The sequence below is a fragment of the Astyanax mexicanus genome, chromosome 12 (genome assembly GCF_023375975.1).
Source record: "Astyanax mexicanus isolate ESR-SI-001 chromosome 12, AstMex3_surface, whole genome shotgun sequence".
Classification (NCBI taxonomy): Eukaryota; Metazoa; Chordata; class Actinopteri; order Characiformes; family Acestrorhamphidae; genus Astyanax; species Astyanax mexicanus.
The window spans coordinates 38,563,589-38,577,735 of NC_064419.1; the positions used below are offsets into that span (position 1 = coordinate 38,563,589).

Consider the following 14,147-nt stretch of genomic DNA (forward strand, 5'->3'; position numbering starts at 1 on the left):
TGTTTCTGCAGAAAATATGAAAAAAAAAAAAAAAAAAAAAAAGTGGAGTTTTGTTTGACAAAGCCCAAAAAAATACATTATTAATACATGGTAGAACACAGCAAAACAGAAGAAGGAAGCTAAAATTAGAAACTCTGGGCAGAACTTACTGGTTAACACGGTATTGATCCACGATGTCCCAATGTGCCCCGTCAGCTCCGGCCATAAACACACACACACACACGGTCATTAATAGATGATATGTGGCTACGTTATTTATTATAGGGTAAAATAAAGGCCACTATCACAGCAGAGGGCAATTAACAGAGGCAAAGCCTTAAGGCTTAGCGATAGAAAAGGCTGGTTAAATATAGCTATCTCCTTAATTAGATCTTACACTTGAGCCTCTAACAGCATCAGACTGTCATTGTTGTCCTCTCTGCAGCAGATGGTCTAATCGGAGGTGTAGGCCATTATTTACTGCTCACAGAACAAGCAGGTGGAGGTTAATCAGGATGGTAGCCCTGAGGAGGGCAGGATTGAGTGGCTTTGAAAGGAAAAGGGCAAAAGACCAAATGGAGACTAATGATAAAGAAAGAAATATGGCTGAAAACCAAACAGTGGCTTCTGTAGATTTGAAAGGGAAGCAAATGTCAAGTGTTGCCAAGTATAAAATGTATACAGACTCGGAATATAGTCCAGTGTTACAGAGTTGTAGGTAGGACTAAAAATTAGAGTTAGGATTTTTTTTCTCTTTTTTTCACCCAAATGACAGACAAGATCTCGTCAGGCTTAGATCTTCTTTGAATCTTCTAACAGCTGCTAGTGTATCAGTGTAAACTGAGTTGCTGCATTTTTCGCACTACAAAGCGCACCAGATTATAAGGCACACTATCAAAAACGTCTATTTTCTGGTCTAGTTTCATACATAAGGCGCACCGGATTATAAGGCGCATTTTATGCGACACTAGCAACTAGTGGTAAGAACAGGAGTGTCGCCATGTTTTCCTTCTAATTCAGCACCCAGTGATGAGACCTGTAAAGCTAAGCTATGTAAACAAAACTATAATTCTTAAAAAAACAACAAAAAAAAAAACATTTAGATGAGTCAGACAAGTCAAAGTCTCCTGAAAACTTTGTTTATTTGGGTGAGTAAAGCGCTTCTGTTTATTTACAGTAAGCTTAGATTTACAGATTTCCACAAAGGATAGAGCATTTGCGGCTAAGCACTAATGGTTAGCTGCTAATGGCACCCGATAGTGTTACAGTAAGGAACCCTGAGAGTTCTGGAAAGCCAGAGCGATATTAGCTAGCGGTTTGTAGCTAGCATGTATCTTGTTTTAACACAGTAAATGCATATGCTACAGTTTGATATACTCAGCTAGCGCTGTGGTAAGCTGCAGCAGTGCTAAAACAATTTTAACCGTCACTGCTGGTCAAATAGTTACTTCTTTTTTTTTTCGAATAAAACACAATATACAGTTCTGGATAAAAATAAAAGACCACTTAAAAATTATGAGTTTCTTTGATTTTACCAAATTGAAATCCTCTGGAATATAATCAAGAGGAAGATGAATGACCAAAAGCCATCAAACCAAGCTGAACTGCTTGAATCTTTGCACCATAAGTGGCATACAGTTATCCAAAAGCAGTGTGTAAGACTGGTGGAGGAGAACATGCCAAGATTCATGAAACCTGTGATTAAAAACCAGACTTATTCCACCAAATATTGATTTCTGGACTCTAAAAACTTTATTAATTTACTCGAACATATACCTGTACATAGCAAAATTATAGAAACTGATTCAGAAACCGAAGGGGTCTCTTAATTTTTTCCAGAGCTGTCTCTACATTGAAGGGACCCAAAGAAACCCTTTTCTTTTCTTGTTACATTTTCCTGCATGCCCCAAATAAGGAACATTCCTTAGTCAACATTTTAGCACTAAATAAGAGTCCAATACTCAGGTGATGAGGGAAAAAAACAGTTTTCTTATTCAGGTTTCCGATTTTTGTGTCCCTGTTACATTCCACCTGAGAACAAGGCATTGGTTATGACATCTAAAGCTTTAATGGCCTAACTGGCATATCTTACTGATCTCCTGAAATGTTATAGCCCATCTAGGCCACTTCCCTCAGCTGATGCAGGCGTACTGCAGACTCCTAGGATCATTTACAGCTCTACAGACTGTACATCATTTTATTACAAAGCTCCTGAGCTAAGGAATATTCCACTGTATTTTCTCTTGTTTCCATTGTCAAGCACTTTAAACATTTGTAACTACAATGAAAACGTATTATTAGTATATATACATACATATACATATTCTATACTGTATATACTAATGTATGAAGGGCAATCTAAAAGCTTGAGGTAAATTTAACCTATTCATACAGACTTTTAGTTCTACAGTACAATGTACAGAAGTATTCTAAAAAATATTTCAAATACAATCCAGTAGCTGCTTCACAAACGACCCTAAAGAAATCTGTCTGTTCAATCACAGGATAGTTGTTTTATTTAAAAATTAATTAAAACAAGAAACTAACACAATACGTCTGTCTTAACATTTGTATTTATTCCAAGGCTACTTTTCTAAGGAAAAGTACATTATGGCATCCTATGGAAGCTGAAGAACACTGCACTGCTGTTAAACTGTGGATCAAGCAATGTTAAATGCCTGTTTTTATAGGGATTGACATTGACATTTGCATAGTAAATGACATCTACAAATTTAGCTAAATTCACATCAGTTTTGGTATGTTATTTTTTTATATATCTGGTTCTAATAATGTCCAATATGGTCTCATACCATATATTCAACTTAAGTTTAACACAAAACCTACATTTATTACTAAACCTAACTGTATCCACAATACTGTTGAGAATATACTGTTAAGAGTTTCACCTTACTGTCTGCTTTGCAAATATTTCCCAAGGTACATTCGTAAATTAAAAAAAATACATATTTAACCCTAAAGAATCCATGGTGATGTGTCAGTCACAAACACAGACACCATTTAAAGGCTATAGAAAGCTCCTTTATGCTCTTTATTTTAACTCATGTTTAACTCATGTTCCTAGGTGAAATATACTTCCTGAAAGCATCACTACAGGACAGTGTTTGAATGTGTGTTCGTCCATCTGGCTTTATTTACAGAATGTAGGAGAGCTGGGTTAGTCACTACAAGTCCGCTTCTACAAGTCCGTTTTAACCATTTTCAATCCACACTATTTCTAGAACAAGATTGTTGATAAAAAGTTAGAAAATATGAAAAAATGGGTTTAAATTTTCGATTTTCAACATTCAGAACTGGGTCTTGGCTCTTACGGGTTAAAATGTTTTTCTAAGTCATTGAATCAATTGATTTGAATGGATTTGAAGTGCAATCTGATTTAATGATGATTTTCATCCATGAATTTCATTGTATGTATTAATAATGTTCTTCTGTCCTCACTTTCCAGCCTTTCTTCAGACCTGTGCTGGCAGCAGCAGGAGCAGTGCGGGTGTATGCAGAGCATGTCTGAGCAGGGGGAGGCCGAGGTGCAGCGAGACCCTCGAGCCAATTCAGCCTCCCTCATCGAGGAGGCTCAGGTGGACCCTCGCAAGTACTCCCACAGCAGCTCGGCCGAGCGCTTCCTGGAGCAGTCCCACTCCTCCCTGGACCGAGCATGTGGGCACTACATGGAGCTGGACTGCGGCCACTCCTGCGACTACAAAGTGGGCTCTCCGTCCTACCTGGACAAGATAGCCTGGCGGGAGGGGAAGCCCCAGCACTATTCTGAACCCAAGCTGATACTGGACTTGTCTCACTGGAAGCGCAATATCCTGCCAGGGCCCAGTGGGGGCAGTGCTGAACAACTTCCTCCAGAGGAACCAGGAGACTTGTTCCAAGAGATCTCACGGTGGGTGGAAAGCACACAGTCAGGCCTTCACTCTCCTGGTTCGCCTCAGGAACCTCCCGCCTCCCCATGTTCTCCTCCTTTACCACTTTCCCCAACTATGCTCCCTCATCCCCTCACTGAAATGGGACCACCTTCAATGCTGCACACTTCCGATCTTCTCCACCAGCACAGCCGGAGAAGCCCGTCTCCCTTCTTCACTTCTCCTCCTTCTCTCCAACCCTCCTCACCTTCCTCTCCCACTCCAGACCCATCCAACCCTTTTCAAAGCAATCCGGAATCTTCTCCACAGCCCAACCCTGGAGAAGACCACTCTCCATTTGACTTGGACGTGTTCATCTCACAAGCACTAAGACTCTGTAGTCAAAGCGACGAATCCGATGCTTCCAAGCAAGGTAACGTAAGCTGTGCTTCGGGCTTCTCGGACCACAAACCCTCGTCCAGAGCTCAAACCTCAACGCCAGAGATGCTCAAAGCTCAAGGCTGTCACAAAGAACCCTGGTAGATAAGAGTGACGTAAGAAAGCATGATGTGGGACCTACAGTAGGTTCCATAATTTGATGAGATTGAGATCGCTTAGTGCTGCTCTTACAAGGCTGCATCGATTGATGAATGTGTGACTTGCTCCTGTAAGTAATAAGACAAACCACTGACTGCTGTTTCTGGAATGCTGATCGTGAGTCTGTACTGAAAACATGTCTTCTGAATGTAGTTTCATGGCTCTTCTTAAGGTCCTTTTAAAAGGATCCTGATAAGGATATTCTGAATTTCAGAATTTCCACCAGTTTTTCTTAATAAAACTTCATACACACTGCAGAGGAGTTGCTTTTTATACAGCTGTATTCTTCACCTTTGCAATACACTAAAGAGGTTTGTTCGTCTGTTGGATGACTATTTACAATGTTTTCACTCAATAAACCTATTCTTTCTAATTCATGAATTCAGTCTGCTTCATTTCCACCTCATTTTATTTAGCAGTTTTATCAACTGAAACCCAGTTTTCTCACTAGTTTAGCTGGTCCAATAAGGGATCAGGGTCCTGCTCACTAGGACTTATCTTATCACTTGCAAAACACCAAACTTTAGGAGGGCGATGACAAGTGCATGGATTACCCGATACATTAGTAGACTAATTAGCAGACACACTCTTATTTAACTGCCACCAATGCAGCATCATTTGGCAGCAGGCACTCGGAGGAAAGCTCTGGATCCCCAGCTCTGATTTACCAGCCAACAGATGCCTGTGCTATCCAGCATCACAGTGGGAGTGATGAGGGGGACAGAGCATCATCTACCAACCCAGACAGAGAGCATGATCTCTCAGACTCCAGCTACTGATGGTGGAACCATAAAATAGCTATTTGTCCATTACCACGCACCGTAGTTACACTCCATGGAGATCCACGTAAAAACAACAGCGAGTGGAAATGGAGGAGCTACTGAACGAGATGTCATGTGACAGAGAAAGCCTGAAAACTCACTGGTCCTCCTGTTCTTTCAATTGCAGTCCGGATGCAAGAGTTTTATCACTGAGTAGAAATGTGAAAACTAATCCCATCAGGATAGGGCTCAGGGAAGGCAAAGACACTAGGGCCCAAAGTTTGTAAGTTCAATTCTGGGTCATATCGCTTCGGCATCAGCAGCTGGAGTCTGAGAGAATATACAATATACAATGCTCTCTCTGGGCAGGTAGATGGTGCTGTTTCTCCTTCATTACTCCCATTGTGATGTTATCTGACACAGGCATCTGTTGGTTGATGTATAAAAAGCTGGGGAGGCAAGTGGTTGTCCCAACCCTTCTAGATTCAGGAGCACTGTAGGTGATGGGTGGGTGGGTTAACTGGCTCAGCTTTTTTTTTTTTTTAAATGCCACTGAAAGTGTGGCACTGCGGCACAGCACAAATAACACAGACATACGCAGTTGTGTTATTCTTTGTAATTTTAATTCCCATAATTTAATTAGTTAAAATGCAGACAACTCTCACAAAAAAATAATAAATCCAGAGAAATAAAACAATACAGTACATATGCAGATAAGGGTAGTAATTGTTAGGTCTACAGCCCTGTCTTAAGAGGGTACCAGACAGTTTACAGCATGGCACTAACAGCATGGCAGTACAGACACAACACATAGCAGGCGTCAGCAGGCCAGCAAAGGAGAAGGCTACATTCTGTCTAGTTTTGAATGCAGATGAAAACATAGCGAGAAAATGAGAACGCCATCAGTAAGTACACCCACTAAGGGAGAAAGTTGATTCGCTGCCAAGTAGAAAAAAAAATGGAATCTTTACTTTTATTATTATTTTTTAAATCCTTATCTACATGGATTTTAACTGGATGGTTTCCTTGTTTTGTACATTGTTCAAATGCACTGCCTGCAATGATACTGTACATTAATACACTGAATTCAGCGAATTAAGCTTTTTTCAGAGGGGTTTTTGAGCAAGTTTCTATAAAGCTCCATGTGGCACAGGGCACAGCCATTGGCTCTTTTGTCCGAAGTGAGGGATTTAATAGATAAAGGTCTATAACAGATAAATGCTACCCTCCTGTGGCCACACATGCTACTGCATACTCTGCGAGACATTGGCCATACGAAGTTCAGCTCAGCTATATACACAAAAATATGCCAGCACCAGAAAGACAGCAGTTGGCGAAAAAAAGCAGATAGCGTCACCTGCCGGTTTGGAACAGTGACAGGTTTGGTGAAAACCTAAAAACCTTGCTTCTCTGTGTCTCCACCTGTCTAAACAATGGTCAGAACGCCACTGCTGTGGAGTTTCGGTTCATATCTGGCAACTCAACTTACAACTGCAGTACAGGGAAACAAAATTACAAAGTATTTATTTTTTGTCCTTTACTTTCCAAAAATAAATCATAACCAAGAACACTGCTGAATTTTCTTTTCTTTCTTTTTTTTTTTTTTGGTTGAACAATAAGCAACCACTCGTTCTTTCTCTCTCTATCTCTCTCTTTTTTTCTTTTAAACAAAGGAGAGAATTGCCTGGGCAAAAGAAGCAATGGATACATGGAATCTTTCAGAGTTTTTGTTGTTTTCTTTTTTTAGTCTGTTAAACCCTTACCTGAATTATACTGTTACATACTGTATTATATTGCATTCATTAAGAAGAAACCATTACAACATTACATCAGTATATATATATATATATATATATATATATATATATATATATATATATATATATATATATATATATATATATATATATATATATATAGTTTAGATCCATTTCTTAGTATCACATAAATGTCTATCAGGACCTGTCTGAGCCCAGTTCACTCAAAGTCAGCACTCAAGGTAAAACTCAGATATGTAGAAAAATATAGTTTGAATGAAATTTATATATCTATTGATTCATTTATTTTTTTTAAATCACACTCACCGTGTACAGTTTTATTATTTATTGTATATTTAAACCTACTCGCGATGTAAAAGTAACGCATGACCAGAATTCACACCGCTACAAACTAAAACACGAAAGGACGTGAGACAGCTCTGCGCTATTCCTGGCTAATTCGTGTATTTCGATTTGATAAACGTAAAAGCACGTTGTCTTTCATTGACGTTTTTAGGCAACTGTAATGAGTTATTTCTACAATATGATAAGAAGTAAGATGTAAACACCACAGTACTGAAGTTACTGTATCTGACAAACAGTAAAGCACAATATTACAAGGCAAATGGCCGTCTAAGCATAGATTTTTGTTCATGATGAAAGATAAAAACATAAAAAGTATAATACACGCACACACACACACACACACGAGGAAAATAAAAAGTTAACACTTTGCATTGGTTCAAAGCCACACGTTTGTACAAATCTGGTGACTGTCCAGAGGCAGAGTTTTTCTTTTTCTTTTCTTTTCTTTTTTTTAAGGTGTCTCATGTCATCAACATCAGCCACATCTGGCTAAACAAACACCATCACCACCATCAATAGAAAACGGCACGGCTAAACACAACTCAACAGAACTGAATGACCAGTGGGCATCGAAACTGACCGAGCAATGTTTTGACCTCTTTGACTCGCACGTCATTTTCATCATCATCATCCTGTCATCATGTGTCAGTATGGAAACTTTCTGACTACAGGTTCCAAAAACAGGCCACCAAAAATAATAAAAACATTAATTCAATGCTTCCTTTTGACCTTTCAGTTTTGACCCATTTGTGTCGCTGCAACAACAGATAAAAAAAAACCTGCATGTGGTCCTGTCCATCTATCTATCTGTCTGTCAAATCCTGTTTTTGAGGTTGAGGTGTCTCACAATGTCATCAGCTGCATGTATTAATTTATGTATTCCTGACTGTTTGAATTGAGGGTACAGTGGATATACATCTTGTGGCACTATACCGTGTATATATATATATATATAATAATGTAATTTTTAATTTGTGCGCTGGTAGCCGTTAATATCTAGACAATATCATCGAAATCAGTATGTGTGAATGCTGGTGCACGTGTGTGTGTGTGTTTGTATGTGTGTGTGTATGTGTGTGTGTTCAATGGGTTTTGGCTGTAGCTGCACGTATAAGTTTTATCTTGGCATTTTTTATATTCTACTTTTTGGGATCTACCTGCATCTTAATACACTGTTCTAATACACTGTTTTCTCACAATGTCTTATCGGCACACAAACACTGAAGTACTTTTCAAAATATGTCTCAGGAAAAAAACTAATCTAAAAAAACATGATGATAAATGTGAGAATGAAACTGAACTAAACAGAAATCTTTGGTAAAAAAGTAAAAAAAAAAAAAAAAACAGAAGAGCAAGGAGAATTTTATTGAGGCACCTACAGTTCAGTTATAATTATTGACCTACAGGACCAAGTCCTTTTTTAATAACTGTTAAATCAGTACAAATTAGCTAGTCCTGATTTTTTTTATAACTATAATGCTTTAACTTATTGTGATCAAGTCACCAAACCAATATTAGGTCTTGTGATGTTCCATTGAAACATATGTAACTTTAAAATATTTAAATTTAACTACCTATTTCAGTGAGTAAGATATGATGCTCATTATTAACTGAACACTGACAAATACATTTGAATTTTGGCATAGAGAACAAATTACTTTGGAGCAGACTTTGGAGGGAATGATTCTACAATACAAAATTAAATGTTAAATTTTTAAATTAAATTAAATTAAATTAAAAGCACAATCACAATAATCTCAAATAATCAATTTTGAAAGACTGTTGCTTAACTGGGCTGGTCTAAATGGATAATACCAATTGTTTTGGTGCTGATATGATAGAAATGTGGTTTATTCATATTTCTATTATTTACTTTATGTAATATTAATACACAAAATCAGTTTTTTTAAACAGAGTTTTAAACAGAGAACACAGTATTTTAATATTACTATTATTATTTAAATTTATCCACAATATTAATAACTCTGTCTCAGCTTCATATCTGTAAATAGTCTGACCCATCACTTCTGATTCTATGATATTTAGAAACGTCAAGACAAAATAAAAATTAAATCCTTTCAAAATTCATCATGGAAAATATGTACAGCAGAAATGTTAGCATACAGTTAAAATACCCTCCTTGTTACTTTATATATTCTGACAAATAAAAAGGTTGAACGGAAATCTAGATATAAACAAAGATAAAATAAAAGGGCTTTTAACCCAATGATAATAATAATAATTAAAATCATCAAGTGTCTTAAACTGTTTTGTGTGTTTCTCTTATTAGCTTTATTTCTGGATGGCAGAGGATTGTTGAGGTATGATAAATTCAGGGATATATAACAATGTCAATGTCAATATGAATTGTAAAAGTAATGCATATAATTTACAGTATCTTAGTATTTCTGATATTCATTACAGGGCACTGCCATCGGTTCACTGCATTCAAGCTGAGCAGAAAGGGCAGAGCACTAGTGTGTAATGACTGATGGTGGTTTTGCTACTATTCATTTTGATATTGGAATTGATATTGATATTAAAAATAAAGAAATCTAAATTTTATATAAATTTGAACATAATGTCCAGCTCAGGATTAGCTTGATTTACAGTTTTTACAATATTTTAACTGATTTTATGGACTCTGCATTGTAGCTCTATTAAATACAGCAGTTTTCTTGCAGTGTATTATTGGCATGTAATTAATAAATCACTCAAACTGTTTTTTGGCATCTCAGTGTATACAGTATATGTATTTAAACAACTGAAAACAGTCTTAAATTGGGCCCAAGCATTTTATGTAACAGACAGATTATTCAGATCTAAACTGTTGCTTTATGTGTCCTCTTTTCTCCTCACTGATACTGAATATGTAGTCATTTAAGATATGTGCACTTCTGATATGTGCATATTTACTTGTGTGCCTATTTTTGTGAGCGGATCGCACCATTTACCCACCCAGTCTTGACTGCGAGCAAACTCTGCCAGAATTTTTTTGTATTTTTTTTTTGTTGATAATGAAATGCACTGCTTCATGAGACATACTGTAATGACGTGTGAAAACTTTACAACAACAGCTAAAAACTGAAATAAAGAAAAAAAAGAAAATGAAAATAAATACTTGCAGATAAAATGAAGAACATTTATGTCAGAAAATTCTGGATGCTCCTCAGGCAGGTTTTCATTTTTAAAGCCTCCCCCACTTCCTTTATACTCTTCATCCATTTCCATCAATTCCAACCCGTCTGTCTCTTCATCTAACCATCTTCTGGTCTAATTTATTATATTTTTCCTCTTGCCTTTGCCCCAACCATCACCTCTCTATACATTCTCTCTATCCCTCGTTCTTCCTCTCATACGTAAGGCAGGATGCCGTAGACAAACAGGGCCATGACAGCAGCGCTGAAGAGGCCGGCTACAGGGACCGTGACGAACCAGGCCAGGAAGATGTTCCGGAAGAGGCGCCAGTCCACGGCCTTCTGGGAGCGGAGCCAACCCACGGCGACCACTGAGCCCACCTGGATACACACACACACACACACACACGCAAATACACACACACGCGTACACAAATACACACACGCATACACAGAGAGCAATCAGCAGAAGAACTGAACATATGTTGCAAGAGCAAAACGTTAAGGACAGGGAAGATCAGGTTAGTAAGAGTCTGTCGTCTCCGCCCTAACCAGTCTTCACTCACAACTGAGTGCTGTGGCAGCAACTGTTGCCAAGTTGGATAAGTGTCATAGATCATGTGCTCATTTTTATGTTTTTATGCAGCTAATTTAAGTTTAATTTGCTTCAAATGTGACATCCACCAGATTATACCAGTTTATATACACAATATGCCCCATGTATGTACCATTTTTTATTTTTACACTGTAAGGCACACTTAAAATCCTTAAAATTTTTCAAAAAATCGTCAGTACGCTTTTTTTTTTTTATACAATGAACCTTATGTATGAATTCTACCAGTCGGGCTGTAAGGAGCAGTAAAGCCACAAGTGAAGTACAGTGTTATACAGGAGTTTCAGTTTCTCCAGCAGTATTAGCATTAGCAGCTTACCGCTGTGCTAGCTCTTTGGCCGTCCAGAGGTGAGTATTACTGGCCTGTAGCCTGCTGCTAACCCCGAGTAGTACTACTGGAGCAGCATTGGCATTAGCCGCTAACCGCGCAAAGCGCTAGTTCTTTTGACTATATCTTGCGTGTTTAAAACAAGCTCTGTGGGATGAACCGCTAGCTAATATCAGGGAGGCTTACCAGAACACTAAGGGTTCAGTCATTGTAGCTCTGGCAGGTGGCACTAGCCGCTGACCGGTTAGAACTAGCGGTTAGACGCTAATGCTAATGCTGCTGCTTTAGTGTAAATCTGTAAATTTTAGCTTACTGTATATAAAAGGAAGCACTTTACTCACTCAAATAAAAAGTTTTTAGGAGAGAAATCTGTGTAGATTAACATCCAGCACTCGATTTCTCTCCTGAAAACTGTTTGTTTGGGTGAGCAAAGTGCTTCCGCTTATTTACAGTAAGCTTAGATTTCCAATATTCTTCCTAAGAGTGAATATTCAGTCAAGTTTCTCCAACACCAAGGCTGGGTACAGTAGCATTAGCATTAGCCATTAACCACAGGATTGGTGGGATATAAATGCCACCCGATATTGCTAGACTGTTGAACCCTGAGTGTTCCAGTAACCAGGGGTTAAATCAGCTAGCGGTTCGTACCATTTAGCTTGTTTTAACATGGCAAACACACAGACTACAGTCCAATATACTCGCCTCTGAATGGAGAAAGTGCAAGTGCTGTGGTTAGAGGCCGATGCTGCTGCACCTAGCCTTAGTGCTGAAGAAACTTCACTGAAAACTCACCCTTATAATGCTGTACTTCAGTGGAGTGGCTTTACTGCTCCTTAATACCAGACTGGTGGAATTCATACAAAAGGTGCACCAGATTATAAGGTGCACTGTTGATTTTTGGGAAAATGTAAGAATTTTAAGTTAACGAAACCCCTTAGATTAAAATCTGATCTAACGTAGAACACTGCCAGTATTCAACAAGCTTATCCAACTTCGCAAATGTTGCTTCAACAGACAGAATGTGAGAGTGAAGAATGGATTCAGCAGAATTTAAGTTAAATCTTACATTTCCCAGACTTCTGCTTAACGTACGTCTTTCTGCTCATAATTGCATTATCTGCTGAAGGCCATTGTTTCTTAACCTGTCTCCCCCTGCAGTTCAGCGGGAACGTAACACACCCCCCCTCCTCACGCAGAGAAGCATAACAGAGGCAGCGTGAAGTGTTACATCTCCATACATGCTGTTGGTGTCAGGTGCCTCTCAGACAGCTGGGCTGCTAGCTAAGGGAATGATTTGGCTGTTCTTATACGGTCAGTGTAATTCAAGCCCCCGGTCGGCGGGGGGGCTAAATCTGGAGTAAGAGTCAAACAACAGAGAGTCAAAAACAGCCAGGAGACTTCATCTATAAAAGGATTGCTTTACATTTGCCAGAAAATAAAGCTTTTAAACTTCAAATGAATTTAGAAGTCTAAATGTTGGCCTCAGACCAATCAGATCCAAAAAAGCTCAATAAAACTTGAGGCTTGAGGTGGTCTGAGAAGTTAATGGCGTATCAGACGAGGAGGAGTACACTTGGTTGGCACCAATCTCTAGTAAAGAAGATGAAGCCCCTGAGAACGCTGTGATCTACTGCTGTTAGCCCACTCAATAAACAGCCTGTGTAAACTGAAAGTACCTGCCACACTGATATGGAAATTTAACCACCTTCAGACAAGGGTGTGTTTACTTTACTTGTGTTTTACTGTGGATCATAACTAGAAATTTACCAAAAGACCTATTCAGCATCATTTATTTCACATTTTGGGGGCTTCATATACACACAACCCACTTATAATTGTTAGGGATGCACTGAATATTTGGCAACTAAAAAAATATATGTCTGAAGCTGCTGTGCTTCATAAAGCAGGGAGTGAGGGAGAGAGCCAACATGGAGGGCAAGCACACGGCAAGTTTAAGTTCATTTTTAGGCCCCACTTGCATAAATGGTATAAAAAAAAGTGTTCAGCATCACTTAATCACTCTTGGTCTCACTTTACTACTTCTTCAATAACAGTCTGTTTTCCAGCTGAAAATTATGAGCTGTACAGGTCTAGGACAGTAATGTTGGTTGAGCTAATATGGCCTTATCACTTGTTTGCTTCCCAAAGGACTGTCTGTCTTTTTCTTTGTACATTTCCCTCACACAGGTCAAAATCATGACTGAAATTGCAGTGCTGAAGTAAATTCATGTTTAGCTATTCTAATCAAAAATTTACATCAGCAGTGAAATTTACATAGGTAAATGTTTCACTATAAATGAACTGCTGTGGTAAATTTCTGATGAATTTGTACTACTAAGGTGGCTAGCTAACTAACTAAATGTGTAACTAGACTAGCACCACCAAGTAAATGCATAATTAGAACAGCAATGTTAATGTAAAGTTATGTCAAATTAAACCATTTAGTTTCTATTCTAAAGAAAGTTGCACTGCTGAGTCTCCAGGAAGTTAGATAAACGTGTGACTTGAATAACACTGCTGGGGTAGATTTATGAGTAGAATAGCACTGCTGACGTAAATGTAGATAAATGTGGTTTGCTGGTTTCTTTGCTGGGATGCTACGAATGCAGTAGTATTTAATAAATATTTTAAATTGAAGTTTTAAAAGTGATTTTTTATTTGAAAAGCAAGACATAACATACACTATGGCTACGCAATTTATACAATGGTGAATGAATGAATGAAAACCTGTGAAAATGTTCAGCTA

General features: G+C 38.3%; 2 protein-coding genes across 9 annotated transcripts in view; one reads left to right on the forward strand and one right to left on the reverse strand.

Moving 5' to 3' along the window:
* mapk4 (mitogen-activated protein kinase 4) overlaps nucleotides 1–4,794 on the forward strand; it is a 41,623-nt gene extending 36,829 nt beyond the window's left edge. For both annotated transcript variants that reach the window (XM_049485587.1, XM_022671096.2), the window contains one exon: nucleotides 3,443–4,794. In XM_049485587.1, the coding sequence (XP_049341544.1) occupies nucleotides 3,443–4,385 (943 nt within the window). In that variant the 3' untranslated portion in view covers nucleotides 4,386–4,794. The remainder of the gene's footprint in view (nucleotides 1–3,442) is intronic.
* Nucleotides 4,795–5,801: 1,007 nt separating this feature from the next.
* Nucleotides 5,802–14,147, reverse strand: part of slc20a2 (solute carrier family 20 member 2) — a 71,585-nt gene continuing 63,239 nt past the window's right edge. For all 7 annotated transcript variants that reach the window (XM_022671095.2, XM_022671093.2, XM_007231603.4 and 4 more), the window contains one exon: nucleotides 5,802–10,841. In XM_022671095.2, coding sequence (XP_022526816.2) covers nucleotides 10,739–10,841 — 103 coding nt within the window. In that variant the 3' untranslated portion in view covers nucleotides 5,802–10,738. The remainder of the gene's footprint in view (nucleotides 10,842–14,147) is intronic.